Source organism: Ceratosolen solmsi, unplaced genomic scaffold (genome assembly GCF_000503995.2).
Source record: "Ceratosolen solmsi marchali unplaced genomic scaffold, CerSol_1.0 scaffold23, whole genome shotgun sequence".
Classification (NCBI taxonomy): domain Eukaryota; kingdom Metazoa; phylum Arthropoda; class Insecta; order Hymenoptera; family Agaonidae; genus Ceratosolen; species Ceratosolen solmsi.
The window spans coordinates 147,484-166,879 of record NW_011948430.1 but is presented as its reverse complement, the minus strand read 5'-3'; the positions used below and the strand labels follow the sequence as shown (position 1 = coordinate 166,879).

The 19,396-nt window shown below is 20.6% G+C and overlaps 1 protein-coding gene across 1 annotated transcript in view; it reads left to right on the top strand.

Moving 5' to 3' along the window:
* Window positions 1-9,361: 9,361 nt before the first annotated feature.
* Cubn (Cubilin) overlaps window positions 9,362-19,396 on the top strand; it is a gene marked incomplete at its 3' end in the record, with an annotated part of 40,959 nt that continues 30,924 nt past the window's right edge. Inside the window, exons 1-11 of the mRNA XM_011501944.1 lie at window positions 9,362-9,387; window positions 9,945-10,074; window positions 10,995-11,186; window positions 11,810-11,860; window positions 13,063-13,203; window positions 13,788-13,891; window positions 13,986-14,130; window positions 15,150-15,395; window positions 16,571-16,865; window positions 17,064-17,401; window positions 17,489-17,842. Of these exons, the coding sequence (XP_011500246.1) occupies window positions 9,362-9,387; window positions 9,945-10,074; window positions 10,995-11,186; window positions 11,810-11,860; window positions 13,063-13,203; window positions 13,788-13,891; window positions 13,986-14,130; window positions 15,150-15,395; window positions 16,571-16,865; window positions 17,064-17,401; window positions 17,489-17,842 (2,022 nt within the window). The remainder of the gene's footprint in view (window positions 9,388-9,944; window positions 10,075-10,994; window positions 11,187-11,809; window positions 11,861-13,062; window positions 13,204-13,787; window positions 13,892-13,985; window positions 14,131-15,149; window positions 15,396-16,570; window positions 16,866-17,063; window positions 17,402-17,488; window positions 17,843-19,396) is intronic.

Genomic DNA, 19,396 nt, shown 5'->3' with positions numbered 1-19,396 from the left:
TGTATATGTTATATATTGTGTATCTATATATGTCTGATTGTATAAATATAATACAAGATATTCTCGAAATACATTAATAGAACATATATACACATATATTAACTACCAGAATCTAATAAGGTCTGAATTTACATCTTGTTTATTGATAGCCAATGATTTATATATAATATGGTTTACCAACATTCGAGTATGGTGAAAACTAGTTCTAGATTTTTGTTGTAATGAGATAAAACAAATTTATTCTATTCACAACTTACCGCGGCACTGCATCCTGTTGGAAGCTTAAATGCATTCATAAATAAAAGAAATAAGTAAATAACTGAATAGAAGATTGGATAAAGTAGCAAGGGAGGAAAGAAAGGAATATAAAGAAAAAGAGATGTGCTAGAGAGAGAGAGAGAGAGAGAGAGAGAGAGAGAGAGAATGAACGAATGAAAGAAACCAGTCAACATGTCAACATTGCTTATTGTAAATATGTTATACATCCACTTTTGTCATCGTTTATTTAAGCAAATTGTATAAAATTTATTTATCAAGTAATATAATGTATAGAAAATCAGAACGGTACTTGGTCACACTTGTTACATAATTAATTCATCATGATAATTATTGTGCTACCATCATAAGAGTAGTCAAAAATGACATATTCTAAAACAAGTGTATACAGCAGAATTGATTGTGCCGTAGTGTCTTTCTGTGCAAGTCTTATGTTGGACGCAATTGTATATTTGATGATAGACCCCGGCCAAGTGGCAGGAAAAATGTTCGGTTCAGTTTGTATAATGAAAAATGATCGAAGGAAATCTAATTTTCTCAAACTTTCAAAAAAGAAACAGAAATGTTTTTATTATGATATATATTAATCGATATATAATAAAAAAGTAAATCAATTTTTATATAACGGCAAATTGAAATGGTTTATACCGTAACATAAACAAGTCTATTTCATAAAATAATAATGGATCATCATGTATTCAGGCAAATGTCAATCAAAATTATGTCTGATTGTACTGTAAAAAAATGGATATTAGTTTACTTGAAATATTATACTTATATTTCCATTATTTTCGAAAACATTTATATTTAAATCATTAATTATGTATTTTTGTTAGTATTTCTAATTAAATGATTTTGTATATTATAAGTGAATGTAGTTTATTAAAAATTCAAAATATAAAATGGAAATTGTAAATTATAAGATTGAATTTGTATAATTATTTTATAAATGTACAAAATGTTTTAAACTATTTTTATCGATCAAGTTAAATTGAATTAAAAGTTGCGTAAACTAAATGAATCATTTTTCAAAATGAATTTAAGATTGAATTTTTTTGAAGATCGAATGTGCAGATATTAAATTCATATAGTAACTCAATCGAAAATTATGTTGAAATTTAATTTTAAGGTTTAAATCTATTAACATACATTCATTAATATCAAATATAATTATAACGAACTATGTTTCTTAATTGAGATTGTGTGCTTCATGTGCTGTAGTACAAAAGCTAATGGTTTAGATGTTTAGCTATGGTAAAATAATATTTTTATCTGTTTGAAAATATCAAGAAAAATAGTTATTAAATTTATTACTTCTGAAAAAGAAAAACATTTCTAATTTTTAAGTTGAAATAATATAATAAAAACACTTAAATTCAGTATTAAATTCATTTTAGAAAATTCAGTACATAATAAAATTAAAAGAAAATATACTGAAATTGCAATAAAATAAAATATGAATCATAGATATAATTACTATCTTTCTTTAAATGTATTATTTAGGAGAAGCATGATTATTATTTCATACATATATCATAGTAATGATATTTTTAAATTACTATAAATAAATTAAATTACAGTTAATTTGTTTAAATTTTAAAAATTTACAGTAAATTATCATTCTTGGTAATATTTACAAAATTTTAATATATATTATAAACGATTAAATATAAGACTTTTTGTAGAATTTCAATTTAAATTTAGAAAATCTAATTTGTCAAATGATATCAAATTTATTGTAATAGGATATTTACATATTAAACTGTATAAAATAATTTATTTATAACTTAATCATTTTTACTTTCGTTACTGAAATATTTAAGATAATTTTAATTAAATTTTTATCAAAGTAATACGAATCATATATATATTATATTTTCTTTAATCTCAATCAGCTCATTACATTTTTATCACTATAAAAAAATAATATTTGAAAATTAAACTAATATTAAAATTGTTTTATAATGATACGCTTATTTGAAATATTGTACTTATAATTTCAAATCAATAATAGTAATAGGTTTTCGATTCATTATTCACAAGATTTGTCTAAGAAAATAAAATGTCATGTATTAAAATCAGATCCATTTAATAAAATAATTGATATTTGTAAAATATAATTTGCCAATTCATTAAGTAATATTATATTACGTTTTAATAAAATTAATATTAACAAAAAATTAAAAATTTTCATAATACTTAATCAGAACCATTTTGCCTTAAAAAATTAGTCAATATTTATTAATATTAATTTATTTGAATATGTATTTAAATGAATAAATATCTCATGAAATAATGTATGTACTAAAAGAATCATTTTTCTATAAACCAGAGTAAAAATTATACAAATATCAAGATTGTCAATGAGACTAATACTGGTGTTGATTTTTTATTTTTCAATTTTTCTGATAATTATTCTTCATTACCTAAAAATATAACAAGTTCCTTAATAATACTAAGTCAAAAATATTTTGTTCGGTACAAATATTTATATATAATATATATAATAAAATATAAAATAGTGTTCAGTACAAAAATACTGAAATGTTTTGTAATTCATGATTATTTTTGAAAAATCTCTGAGTGAATCTTAATTATAATTTTATTTTCATTTCTAACAAAGTAAATACTAAAAATTTTATCTCATCGAAAATGGTTATTGGCCTTAAAATATTTTATGTGTTTCTGAAAATATTCATGTTTTACGTACAAATCTTTTGAATTCTGTAAGCAATTACATCCATTCCATTAAACCAAAATCGAATTTAATTTAATTTATATATATAACCTTATGATTTATCTTTGGGGTTAGTTTATATATTTGATTTCTTTACGCGCCCTAATGTGTTAATTTTTAGACGTACTTTATTATAACTGAAATTTTAGTTTTAATGTAGTATTTTACTTTGATGAATACAATTTTTTATGTGTAATCGATTTAATTTCATTTAATTTTTCACAAGGTAGTATATTAAAATAATTTACATATTTAATTATTATAAAATTAACATTTCAAAAATTAAAAAATAATAAAGAATTTATATTTTAAATAAATGGATTTTTAACGATATATTTTTATTAATTTACCTAATATTATTTTTTTATGTATTTTCATTCTGTTCATACGACTAATGATATATATTTTGTGGGCTAACATATGAAACATTTATAATTAATAATGCAAATAATATATATTCTTGTGAACTAACTTTTTGAAAGTTCTCAATTTCTATTTTCACGTATTATAATTTATATTAGTTATTTAATCGGATTTGCAGAGCGATATTTAGAATTTTATTTTTTAAACATTATTTAATTCTTTATTTTAATGTCGTATTTCGATAGTGTCGTATTTTTATCTGAAAATTTTTTTCCTCTCTAACCATACAGGTAAAATATTAAGTACATGCTGTTATTTTGTAAAGTGACGTAAATTGTAATTCTTTAATGATTTTTTGATATTGTAATTGTCTCCCTATATTTTAATCAAATAACCCTGATAAATTGATTATATTTTCTTATAATACACGTTTTTCTGAAGTTTTGTCTTTTATTGTAAATTATACAGAAGAATTTGAAGAACCTACGACAATCTAAATATTAATTTAATATTTATTTTAATACTTTTCAATGTAATACTAACTTCCTAACCATTTTAATTTTAGATTAGTATATTTTTGCATAATATAAATTATGTTATAACCATGAAGTCTTTTGAGTTTGAAATTAAAATTTTTTATAATCAAAAATACATTGAAGTGTAATGATATACACATCAATATTAAAGTTGTTCGTTAGAGAATAATTTTTGGTAAAGATAAATTGAACAAATTCAAAGATAAATTTAATGATAAATAATTGGGGATAACTTGCAATGCATTAAAATATTATTTCGTTTACTTTTATCATTTCTATCCTATGCGCAAACGATATTGCAGTCGGCAAAATACCATATATTACAGATCAAGCATATTTTTGCTGTCTTCAAATAAGTACTAAAATACTATTTCCTTATCGTAAATGATAAGCAAGCTAACTTTAATAATATTAATATAAAAGATTAAGCATTTAATTGCTTCCTTTCTCTTTTATATATATTTGTTTGATAAGAAAACTACATTGCACTCTTTGCAATCGTACATAAACGTACACAAATTTGTACAATGGTATAAATATTCTTGAAATTCCTAAAACCGTAAAAATAATATTAAATAAAACAATAGCTTAGCAAAAATTTAAACAATGTAGACTATTTGTAAAATAATTACTCAAACAGTTACAAGTACATTTTTTTTTATTTTTAAGAAAACTTTAAATTTATATTATAATTAAATAAAACTTATTTTTTTTATGAAATAAAATATTAATGATGAAAGTATATTGTCGATGATAAAGAAATTTAATGAAAATAAAAATATAAAATCTATTATTACATTTGTATATTCAGATTGTACAATAGTAGTAAGATATGCAGTGTAAGTAATACTACGAATAATTAAAAACATATTCTTAAAATATTTAATATCTTATAACTACAGTATTTTCCATAATTCTCGTAATATTCGATATTTATCCTTATGTATTTTGTACATCGAATATATTATAAATAAAAAGATTTTTTATTGAAATTAAAAATACATTTGAAAATCAATAATTCATTTTTTAATTATTGCACTTGTTATTTCATATTCCAATTATTATGAAGATTTTAAAATATTCTGATTCTTAATATTTTTTTTCTTCTTGACAACGTAATTTTACAATTTAGGCTTAGTATTAAACACTTATATATTACTTATATATAAATACACTTATAAATTATTTTTAACTAATTCTCAAAAAGAACTAATATTGAATTACTTACTGTACAATCTTGAAACAAAATAGTAATATATTTTAATTTTATAATATTTATGCCATGAAATATTTATTTTTGTTATAAATTTTGTATTTTTTAATGAATAAATTATAACTCATTTATATTTCAACTTTAATGTTCACAAATATGATGCATGAATTGTCTAAAAAAAAAAACTTGTTTTTTTTTTTATTCAAATTTTATATCTTTTTTAATAAATACAAACATAACATTTATTAGATTACTTTTATTATAGAAAAAAAATCAATTGATAATTTGGTTAATTAATTGAAATCTCTTATTGTTTAGCTTATTAACGTTTGAATAAATTCAGATGAAAATCGTTAAAAAAAAAGAAGTTTCAGTTCTGTTTAAACAAGTTAATAGTTTATATATATATCTACTAAATCTATTTTTATAGATATCATATCCACTTACAATAAAATTGTAGAAAGTTTCTTCACGAACTCATGTTTTTTTTTAATGTTTGATCATAAAAGATTTCGTTATAATGTAATTATTAAAAATAATTTTATCATTATGCCGTTTAATATTAATCAAATATATCAATTTATATAATTAAAAATAATATTAAATAATTTTTTTTGTATATTTTTATATAATCTTAATTGCACACTAAGTATTTATACCTACAAACTTGATAGAAATATTGAATTTAAATTATACGCAGTTATCTCGTAACAAATGATATACGCAATTTAGAAAATTCCTTAATTATGTTAGACTTTCGTATCCGGCACAAAAAAATTCTTTTATCGAACGCACGAGCCTAATTTTTTTTTACTTTCAATATTTTATTATTTATATAAAATATTGCTTATCGTTAATATATATACTTAAAGATAATTTTACTTATATTTTTAAATCTTAGTGTTAATATATATATATTTAATAATTTGAATAATTGTATGTAATTCACTTTAATTAATATAATAAAGAACCAAATAAATTGAAATAAATTACTTTATCAAATATTTTTTAAGTTTATTTATACGTGTGTAAATAAACTTATTCTTGTTCTATGCGTGCAACCTCAAAAAGAATACAAGATAAATTCATTCATTTTTTTTATAATAAAATGCACAAGAGAAGTTGTGCAGTAAAATTAAGTATAGATTATATTATTTTAATAAAAAAACCATTTCCAATCAGCTGCGATAATTGAAACGAGTTGAATGCAAATTTCGGTGAACATATAAAATCGTAAATCGAATATTTTTTTTTAATACTTATGCATGTCGAATTAATATATTTTACGAGAAATTATTTTCAAAATTTTATCAATAACAATAGTTTTTTACAATATTTTTCAATAAATTAAATTATTTATAACTTTTTGGCGATTGTAAAACGGATACTCGAAATACAAGATTTTAGTCTCAAAACGATGTTTTTTTTATAATAGGTATAATACATAAATTTATCATATGTTTCCTACGAAAATAACTGTGGCAGTGTTTTTTAAAATATTTCGAATCTGTACCGATTTTTAAAATAATTTCTTAGGAATTATAATATAACCATATTAAACTCATTTCAAATATAAATAATATAATACTATCATAATAGTCAAATAGAAATATAAGTTATCAAATTACATAGCTGTTTATATGTATTGTTCATTATTTTCCACTTATTTAAAAGCGATTTTTTAACTTAGTTAATATTTATTTTAACCTGGTATTTAATATAATCCTGAAAAACTGATCATATTTTAACTCCATAAAATAAAAAATTTTCTTATAATTTATTTTAATTTTACAGAAATTAAGAATGCTAAGGCAAGTAATATTAAAATATAAATGATCGTTAATTAAAATTGTGTAAAGACTGTTATTAATGTGAAATTAATCGGATTATTAAAATTTTTTTTTTTAATTAGACATTTAATAAATGAATTTTCCCACACAAATATGTGTGTGTGTGCGTGCGTGCGTTTGTGTCTTGTTATGTACGCGCATGTGTGTATGTATAAATTTCATTTCATAATTTTAAAAAATTATTTTAGTACATTTTTTAAATATTTAAGTTTTTTTTTAAATATTTAAATGTCTATTGTTTTTTTCTATTACATTTATATGATACATTTTATTTTTTATAATCACAATGTAATTTAATATTGGGTGTATCATGATTAGGTTCGAAAACGCCTATTTCATTCTATATATTTCTCTATTAATTTTAAGAAAAATCAGTTTTATGCTAGTTGGAATATTGTATTTGTAATATTTTAATAAAAAAACCATAAAGTAGAATTAATTTAAATATTAATTAAAAATATTTGACATACTCATTATTGTTATTAATTTAATTACTAAATACTAAGTTATTCGACTATAAACATGATTATTAAAATTTGGTGGTGGTTATTTATGTTTATATTATGTCACTTTTGCTTTTGCTGGTTAAATGAAAGGTATAACTTTTAATGTAAATAAATTATTTTGTATAACTTTAAAATATTTGTAAACGTATCGTTTATAAAACATTTGATTATATATATAAGCACACATAACAATAGTGTTATATAACTACATGTTACTGTATATAACTTATTTGTTTAATCACTTGTTCTTATTATTTAAATTATTTATTATTTATTTTTCATACATTGTAAGATTTAAAAATCTATTGGTAAAATACTTTGTATATTCATCAACGATATATAAGAAAGGATTTTTAATTAATGGATCTCAAATAAACATTTGATTATGTTTATCACTCAATTCTAATTTATTTATTTTACTTAATGTTATCATTTTATTTATCATAAATTAATCATTAAATGCTTATATTTGATCACAACTTTACATATTTAATAGTAAATACATTGATAAAATTAATATTATCAATTTTTAAATTTGTTTATTAATTAAAGTATAGTTATAAATTTAAATTCTTTTACATGTATTTATTTTAAAATACTTATACAATATACTGTAATCCCTCGCGGCTTAACATTATTTTATAAAATTCTAATTAAGATAAAACTTTACTTTATACATTAAAAATTATTTGAAATTTTTTTTATTACATTAAATGAAAGTGTGAGATATCATTTATGTGTGAAATAATTGAAAAAAATGTTTTATTATTATTTATTATTTAAGTTCAGACTAATTTTAACTAAATCTTTAGTTAGAAGAAATAAATAATTATATATATATATATATATATGTATACACATACAAATTGTTTTTAATAATTGTAAACTAAAATATTGTTTAAAAAATTTTTACCGGTAATTCTTAATGTATGCTAAAATTTAAAAAGTTTTTCTATATACGAACTTAACAACTTTTTAGTTAAAAATAAAAACAAATTTGAAAAGAATAATATATACGAAGACATTAAATTTGGAATTGAAAATAAACTCTATTAATTTTTTTACATATAATTAAATAATATATTAACTGTAGTGATAAATCAAAGAAAAAGTATTCTGAATTTTAAAAAAATATAATGTAAACAATAAATTCTATAAATAAATAAAATGATGTATAATCATGGTGTAAAGAAACGATTAATATTTACATTGTTTTGTTATTTTACTGTAATTTTAATTTATTTTAATAAAGTTAAAAAATCATAACATAGAATTCCCAAAATATACATAATACCCGAAATACGTTAAATAAATAGGATGGGAAAATTTATAGTATATTATTCTTGTATTTTAAATTGAGTAGTTTTTATTGGATCCAATTAATTTGAAACATTTCATGAAATGATGGACAATTTGTTTCGACTATGAAATAAAATTTTCTTTAAATAATGCATATAATTAGTGAACCGTTTTTAATCATACTGTAAAGTACAAGTCAGATAATTACAAACGTTCATGTACTTTAAATATAATATACATAGTAGTCTGCATTAACTAAATTTAACGTAATTAATCATCTTCATATGAAGTGTATTTCATATTGTCAGAAATGATTATGTGCTGGAAAAGTGTCTACGTTGTGGATGTATCGTGTTTTTGTTAATTACACCAGAATAAGTATAATCTAACAACTTTGCTGTATGCTGTAATAGTAAGACGTTAATCTTAGTTATGAAACTTGACTATTACAGTAGACTACGATCTGGCATAGGGTGGCTGTTATTAAGTGATGGGCATATAATTTAAATTAGCTCGTATAAGCAAATTATTGTCTTCGCTGAAAGATTTTATAGTGAATATTCATCAGAATCTGATGAAGCATGGATAATAATATTATTAGAATAGTGTTGGTACATGAAGAAATAGTCTATACATTGACGCCAATAACTATTAAATCAAAATAGTCGAGTAAAAATGTAAACAGCATATTAGTATTAGTACTCTTATTTAAAATAACTTAGATATATTAAATATTATTATACAATATTTTTAAATTATTAGAATAATAGGCTAGTGAACGCATTAACAGATTTACTGTATACTTTAGAAGATGTTTTTGCGAAACAATAAAAAATAATCGCAGTATGAAGCCATAAATGAAAGAAGGCAATGAAAACATTTTTTTTAAACTCAAAGTTATACTTATAGACCACAAATTAAAAAAAATAGATGAGGCTTATTAATACAGGCATACATAAAAATTTTTATTATTTACAAAGGTAAAATTAGCCATAATATATTTCATATCATGGAATTGAAATCAATTAGAATTGTTCATAACAACAATTTTCAAATATTTCATCAATTAAATCACTCAACATAGTTAATGATTTCATAAGATCATGAGTACCTGAATAAGACAATGAATTTATAAACATTAAAAATATTTTTATTATTTTTTAGGCCAGTACTAGAAACAATTAATGGAAATTTATATATTACAAGTGCTAAAGATAAGAATATAACATTAAAAACATTAGGAAATGGAAATCTGAACATTAATGAAATCAATTTATTACACATTATAATGACTGTAAGCATAAAATTATTTTATTATTAATAATAATTTACGAAAAAAAACATAAATATTTGAACAGTTGTAAAATAATTTTTGTAAAACTTATAACAGTATAAATATAAATGAAATATTTAATAATGTAGGTACATTTTTGTATAAACTCTATTTATATTTATATTTATAATCAACTCTATTTCAAATCATATTAATTTGAATTTTGAAAAAATACATAAATATAAATTAATAGAAATAGGGAAGGTTTTAATAGTTATTTTGAATAGTTATTAGCCGAAGGATATTTTTTAATCAATGTCTGCTTTTAAACTTTGCATTATTTAAAAATGAGCAATAAAGACAGTTTATAATAGATGAAAATCATTTTGATTGAGCTATTGATATGAGTTCCCAGAAAATATATGCTTCAACTAATATACAATTTTCTTCAATATAAATGTAAAAAATTAAATTGATATTATTTAATGATAATTAGTAATTGGCTGTGTATCTAGGATAGATTACGCAATTTTATCAGAAATAATGTGAAAACGATTAGAGGTACTTAATTTTACACATTATTTTATAGATACTTTAGGTAAAAGATCAGAAAGGTAACCATCGTTGTATAAAAATACATCCTCCATAAGCTTTTAACAATTAAAAAATTTTGTAGCCAATTTGTTTGTAAATAATATTTTTATTTCAATTACTTTTCCATTCCACATCTATTAAGAAATAATATTATTAAATGTTATTAAGATAATCATTTTACAATTTTGAAATGTACCTTTATATTGAACTTAATTTTATATTTGATATCATTTATAAAGTCATCAAATTGTTGAAATATTTTTTATTCAACTGAAAATTAAGATTTTATAATAAAATTATATATTATAAATAAATAATATATATTATAAATACTTAATCAAAAATAGGCACAAAATGCTTCGCGATTAGTCGAAAGATGGAAATTAGGTATATTAAATGATATTGAATCAACTATTCAACGTTTAACTCGCATAATCGAAGGACCAAATGGATTAATAAGAAAAATGAATTCATTTGAATATTCTAGTTACCCAACTGTAAATAACTCCAAATCCAGTACATCTTCATCAATAATTGAGGTATAATATAAATTTAAAAATTTCTATAATACAAAGTGAACAGAAATTTAAAAAATTTTTAAATATTAATCGATGTATTTTTTGACAAATAATATATTTATTACAGGGAATTACTATTTAGTATAAATATTAACAAAAATTATTTTATTTAATGAGTCGAAGTTTGATAACCAAATTTGTATAAACTTCTGCGCAATACATTTTTAAAGCTAATTATATTATTAAATTTAAAATTACAATAAAATAAAATATATTTTTGAATAATTAATATTAACATAATTTTTATAAATTTATAAAGGAATTAAATTTTTTATTTTTATTTTTAAAATTATATTGACATGAAATTTTATTTTGATTAACTGTTGATTATCTGAATATACTTAAATAGCATATAATATAGGATAATAAAATAATGAATCTAAAATACATATTTAAAAAATTAATTTTATAATTTATAAATAATTAAAAAATTAAAGAAATAAATAATTAAAACAAAATTGAGTAAGAAAAAAGGATTGAATGATACTTACTTTTGTATTTTATTTTATTTATATTTTACATTTATCAAAACTTTTCGATAAAAGCTCACTAATCTTATTAATTATTTTATTTCTAATTTTCAGAATAAGGCCAACATCTTTACAACATTTCAAGTTAGATCAATTAATAATAGGGTAAGTACAAAATATTTCTTGTTAAATATATTCATAGCAAAAAATCTAAAGCATAAATCAAAGATTTTTCCGATTAATATCATGAGTATTATTGAGCAAATGTAATAATGCATAAGGTTCCTTATATATAAAATGTGGCTTTACAAAGATTAAATTTTCTAACACTTATTTTCACGATTCTAAATATCGACATATAAGATATGTCAGGTATTAACATAATTATCAAAAATCAAATGTTAATGTGTCAAACAATTACTAGATGTGTTTCAATCACTTATTTTTAAAAAGGAATTTGTGTATAAAAGTATTATTATACTTTCGTTTCTTCATCGGCTATTATTTTTTTTCTTTTTCTTTAGTTCTGTAATAATTTATTTAGGATCTCTATTTATTTTTTTTAGAAACAGGAATTTTAACTAAATTGTCAAAGGTTTCATTCTGGTATTTTGTCAATATCATCTACTTCTTTTAAACATTAATTGTTGATATTGTTCTTATTTATCGAATGCATTGATATTGCTATCATTACATTTTTAATCATTTATACCTTCGCGCTTATTTCATATTAATTATTAGACTTTTATTTATCTCGAGCAAGCTTGATTTAAGTTACATTTCAAATATATCCTGTATAGAATGTATTCTTGCACATGTACAATTAAACTTGATAAACTTTATTTGCATTGATATAAATTAAATAATTTTAAATTTTATTTACATATTATCCCAAATCTCACATAATTTTTTTAATTTACATTCAAATATAACTATTTTTAAATTAAACATTGTATTATTATTTGTAAATCGGTCATGCCTTTTAAAATGATTTTCTAAATGACTTTTAATATAAATACTATTAAATATATAAATTATGAAAACGCAATGAAAACTATTATTTATTCATATTTCCAAAATATTTTCATTAAAATATGAAAATTTTAATTAGCGATAATTAAAGTTTTCTATAATTTTTTAAATTAATGAATAATAGCAATAACATAATCACTTTTAATTGTATTTTTAATTATATATAATATTTATTTATTAATAAATTACATTATATAATTATCATCTGCTATAAACACTTTAATAATTCTGGTTTGTATAAATTATAGTTCTGCCAACAATTATTTTCATTTTTCTGCTTTGTAATAAAAATTAGGTTATTAAAATATGTATACCTTTTTATATTTACATATTAGCTTCGAAGATTAGAAAAGAAATTTCGAACAATCACAGTAAAATTACGTACGAATGAATGCTTAAGTGATCCTTGTCAAAATGGTGCAACTTGCATCGATCATTATGATACATTTCAGTGCCAATGTACACCAGAATGGGAGGTAAACACTAATCAATATTGAATTATTTCTAACATATTAAAAAGAAATTATTTTAATTATTTAAATATTCTATTTTATTAATTATATATACCCTTTATTACATAAAAGCATAAAAATATGTTTTTTTATAATTAAAATGAAATTATTACCTGAAATATTAAAAAATTAAAATATTAAGTTTCTTATAAAGATGGGTCATGTGTAATTTTTTAAATATCAATCTGATAATTAAAGAAAAATATTTGAGTGTAATTTTATTTGTCCAAATAAAATTCATACTTCAAATTATAAAAAATGATGCATTAAAAGGACAAAATATGTAAATTAATCGTTGTAATACTTACTTTAACAGTTGACATTTATAATTTCTAAATACATTTTTTAATATATTTTTGGATCTATGAAGTTCATAAGAAATTACTTGTATTTAATTAAACAATAGAAGAAATTTAAAAATTTTATTTTTTCCAAGTTTAGAACGATTACAATGATTTTCATATAATTATAAATATAGTTTATAATTATAAATACCGTTATCATAATTTACTTTTTTTTCAACGAAATTCTTCTCTTTTTATTATTAGGGTACATTATGTACAAAAGATGTTAATGAATGTGAACGATTATTAGACAAACCATCTGGGTGTCAAAATGGAGCAACTTGTGTAAATCTTCCCGGTAGTTTTAGGTAATCATTAACTCAATTATATCAATATATTAATTATGGTATTAATTATTGGTTATTAACAGCATATTAAAAATATGTGAATTACTATTTTTAGCTGTACTTGTACACCCGGTTGGCATGGATTTCATTGTTCCACACAAAAGTCAATATGTGATCAGTCAAACAATGTTGAGCTTTGTGGAAATGGTATATGTGTTAGAACCAACTCACCTTTAGGATACACTTGTATTTGTAAACCGGTAAATTAATTTAGACTAATATAATATTTTATAAAAGAAATTGCTTCAAAATACATTAACTTGGAAAATTTTTCTGTTATATTTATTAAGAGTAATAAAAACAAGCATATTTTTAGGAGAATATATTTAATAAATATAATGATATTTTAATAATGCCGATAATAATTTTGAAATAACTTTACTAAAATAATGGAGAATTCAATTTCAAAAATATTAATTAGTAGTAATTGCAATAATATTCAATTGAAAATAATATAAAACTAGTAATTTTATATGGAAATTGAAAGAATTTAATTTTATCTGTTATTTTTAAACTTTCATACGTGAACTTTAATTATTCAGTTTTAAATTTTAATTTAAAATCTTAGAAAATTTCTTATTTTCCATGTTAGCACATTTTTATAGATTTAGTATGAAGAAAGTTTAAAATTATTGATATACATTAAACATTAAAAATCAGAAGAACTTATTTAAAACGAAGTGATTATTTATTAAAAGTATAATCTATAATATTATTTAACATAACCACGATTATATTTTAAAAACTGAGGTCTGCAGATCGAATATTAGTTGCAATTCTGCTTTAAAAATTTCTCGAACATTGTTAACATAACTTTATATTAAGTACTATAGTTAATTATTGTTTTATATGCATTGATATTTATTTTAGATTGAATATAATTATAACATAAATAAACATAATTTTACACAGACATTAATTTTTATATAATGAAAAATAAGCTAAATAAGCTATTATGATTTATTAATTCTGTCTATAAGGATGTTAAAATTATTTATTTATTTTTAAATAAATTAATAATAGAGTTCTGTTTATTATCAATTAATTACACGATAAAAACTATGTTGATTTTTATACGAATGAATTGTCCCACGAAAATTTATAATCATACAAACGTGTTTCCAATTTTTAAGTAAAATTATTTATATTAATACTGTTAGAATAGTATTAAATATATATTATTATAGTTTTACAAGAAATTATTATATAATATATTTAGGGCTGGGATCATTTAGATGATCATAACCCTTCTTGTCGTAAAGATGTCGATGAGTGCACAATATCTCGATATCCATGCTCCATCAATCCTTTTGTTACATGTCACAATGTACCAGGTACATTTTATTGTGGAGTTTGTCCATCAGGATTCACAGGAGATGGTTTTAAATGCCAAGATATTGATGAATGTTCATTGAATAATGGCGGATGTAGTACTACACCTTTGGTTGAGTGCCTAAATACATTGGTATGGTTATAACTTCAATTTTACAATTTTATTAAAATTTAAACTTGGTTTCTATAAATAATATTATTAATGAATAAAATAGATGCATTTTAAAGATATGATTATTTTGAAATGATTTTTAAATATTTACACATATTTTTCATTGAACTAAGTAAGAGAGTAAAATTCTTTTTTATAATTTATAAAAATAATAACCATCATTTACATATTATATATTAATCCATTTATTAAATCGCGCAGTATAATTTAATATGCATGAAAGTGAGATATAATCGTTGGAAATTTGATTTATTATTTAATAGCGTACATTTACTGTATAAAATGAAACTACAAACTTTGAAAATTCCTATAAAGTACTTTAATAAACGTGACTTTTATTAAATTTTAATTAATCAATTACCTTATTGAATACATATTTAGAAATTATACTCAAGTTTAATATTATAAATATATAGTCATTTGCAAATTAATAGAAGATATATAGAATAAATAAGGTCTTAGGTATTTCATTTTTATATGGCATAAAATTATTATATGGAAAAAGTATACTGGCATAATTACAAACTTCTCAATTTAAATAATAAACTTACTTATTAGTGTAAAATTTAACAAATTCTACGAAGCAAAGCTAAATAATCTATTTTTATGAACATATTATACTTAAATTCAGTATTATCATTTTTACAAATATTCGCTCTTAATAAAAATTTTATTACTTTCATATCATATTTTATTATTATACAGATTTTTATCCAAATTTTTGTATTATGCTTTTTAAATATAACGAACAAGTTAATAATAAAAATTTTATTATACTATCTTATGTCATTAAATCAAGTATTTATTTACAATAATAAGAATATGTAATGTAAAATGTAAATGAAATAAAATTATAAATAATATCAGTAATACGAAATCATGAAAAATATATAATAATAGTACCAAAGAACAAAATTAAAATATTACTTAGAATTATTTGATTGTATATCATAAAAAAAATAAAATTAACAATGTATTAAATGTAAGCAAATTAAAATAATAACGTATATAAAAATTAATAAAACTTCTCTATGTAATTGGATATATTAATTATAGTTTTCCATGAATAAGAATTTAAAAAAAATTTTTAATATTAGTTTTAATACGATTTTAAATATTTTATTAATCCACTTCAGGGATCTAGAAAATGTGGACCTTGTCCAAATGGATTTCGAGGCGATGGGATCACTTGCTTTTACGTGGGCTCGTGCGCCATCAACAATGGTGGTTGTCATAGTTTGGCAACTTGTAAAGAAGGTCCTAATTCAGAAACATTCTGTTTGTGTTCAGAAGGATATCAAGGAAGTGGCAAAGGTCCACAAGGTTGTACACCAGTACATAATGCTTGTACTAATAATCCTTGCATTCATGGCACATGCAGTTCGCATGGAACTGATAGCTTTATATGCATTTGCAATGATGGATATACTGGTAAAAAAACTAATTAACTATAATTATTTAAAAAGAAAATATGTCAGTTGTGTATGAAAACTATGTTGTTTATATTTATATTATATTCTAATTTTTAAATTAAATCTTTTTAACAAAAATATAATTTGAAATAATTGTTTTTCAATATTGATTTTAATATATAGTAAGATAAATTTAAAATATTTATACTTAACATAGGTACAACGTGTAATATATCAATAAGTCCATGTGTTCCAAATCCTTGCCAAAATAGTGGAGTGTGTCGTATAACAATTCGTGGAAATAGATTTTGCGAGTGCACCGCAAGTTTTGCAGGATCTACGTGTTCAATACCAAAGCCGTCATGCGGTGGATTTTTTAGAAGTTCGTTTGGATATATTGAATTTCCTATTGAAATAGGAAGTAAATACGATCATGGTCTTAGCTGTGCTTGGGTTATTTTAACGAATCATACAATGGTTTTGAATGTAACTTTTACAAGATTTGCTTTGGAAGATTCGCGCGGTAGTGATGAATGTAAACACGATTACGTACAAGTAAATAAATAATTATTTTATTTATTAAAATATATTTTTGCAGATTAGAGTTAAATAAAGATAATTTTATGATAATGTTTATTATAGATTCACGATGGTAGATCAGCTGGAAAGCATATTTTAGGTAGATACTGTGGCGATAAATTACCAAATAATGGTACAATTATTTCCACGCACAATTCTCTTTATATTTGGTTTCATTCTGACAGTACAATAAATAGTGATGGTTTTGCTCTCAATTGGACCACAATTGAACCACTTTGTGGTGGTGATATAAATCAAGAACATGGATCAATAACATCACCAGGATTTCCTGGAAAATACCCAAATAATAGAAATTGTTATTGGAATATTCATGTATCGGCAGGAAAAAGAATTGCTTTACATTTCACAAGCTTAATGATTGAGGAACATGCTACTTGCCAATTTGATTATGTAGAGGTAAGTAAATTTTCTACAATAATAATTTTATTGATTGTCATTCACACCATTTTACTGCATATATTAAATCTAATATTTTATACAATTTAATACACTAACAATATAAGATCACAAATTTTATTGAATAAATTTTGTTCAATTTCTTAAATAATTTATTTCAACATAAGATGGATTTAATTGTTTAATATAGATAAGCTTTTATTAATTCCTTTTATTTACGTTTTGCCTAATTAAGTTTATGAGAAATGTAATATTGAATTGTAATAGAAATGTAATATATTTATTTTAAAATGGAACAGAAGCTGTTGTCGAATAAATTATAAATGTATAAATAATGAAATAAAAAATGTTAATATATTATAAATCGGCAATTTCAACTATTCGATATAACATTAATATATATTTATTTGTATATATATATATATATATATATATATAATTAATATATATTAATAGCATAAAATAATATATTTCTATATATTTGATATATATTTCTATATATATTCTATATATATTATAATAATATATCTCTAAAAATGACTTACGTCTTCTTTTTTTAAATTACATTGATATAAACCTAGCTACGATCTTCTAATATTATTTATAACTGATACATTAAATTTTTATCGCTATGAAGGTCAAATATGTATTTATTTTAATAAAATAATTATTTTACATTAACTAATCACTAAAATAATTTTTACATAAAAAATTTATTTAAAAATATAAACACAAATTTGTTAATATATATAGTAAAATACATAAATATATTTTCTGTATACTACTGTGTCAAGTAACACATTTAAAAAACTTTAAATATATCAGCTTGATATATCAGTTTAAATATCTATTTTGATTAATTAAGCTCAAATTTCTTTTATAAAATTTCTTTTAATTGTTTAAATGTTAATTATAAGATATTCATATAACACATGAAAGTGCCAATAAAATAACTAATAATAGATGTATTACTATAAATGGTACAATAAAAAAACAGTAGAAATAATAGATTTATAATTCAATTGCTCATTGACACCAATTCTATTTACTTTTATTTAATTTTAAATACAGAAGTACTTTATAAAGTAGATAATAAAAAAAAGTAAGTCATTTTAAATTAAGCTCGTTAAATTATTATTTTTCAACTACTATAATTGCTATACTATAGTTGCTTTATTGAATGATTTACACTAAAATATCTATTTAATTACACTTATTTTTAATTCTTAAAAGATCTTTTGGAAAATTTTATTTTAAAATATTTTTACAAAAATTAATTTTTTTAAGGATAGTTTTAAAAATGTTATTAGTAATTTACTTACACATTAAAAATATATAGTTTTAACTTTGTAATCTCTATAAAGGAAAAAGTCGAATATTGATAGAATAATAAGTTAGAATGGAATAAAAATTCTAATAAGACAATGAAATTTCAGCAAATCGACTTTGCACACAAAGAATAAAAATATAATAGTAATAGTAGAAGAATTAAATAACAGCCAGGCCAAGACTTTTTATAAATCAAAATTAGAAATCAAATTAGATCAATAAAAT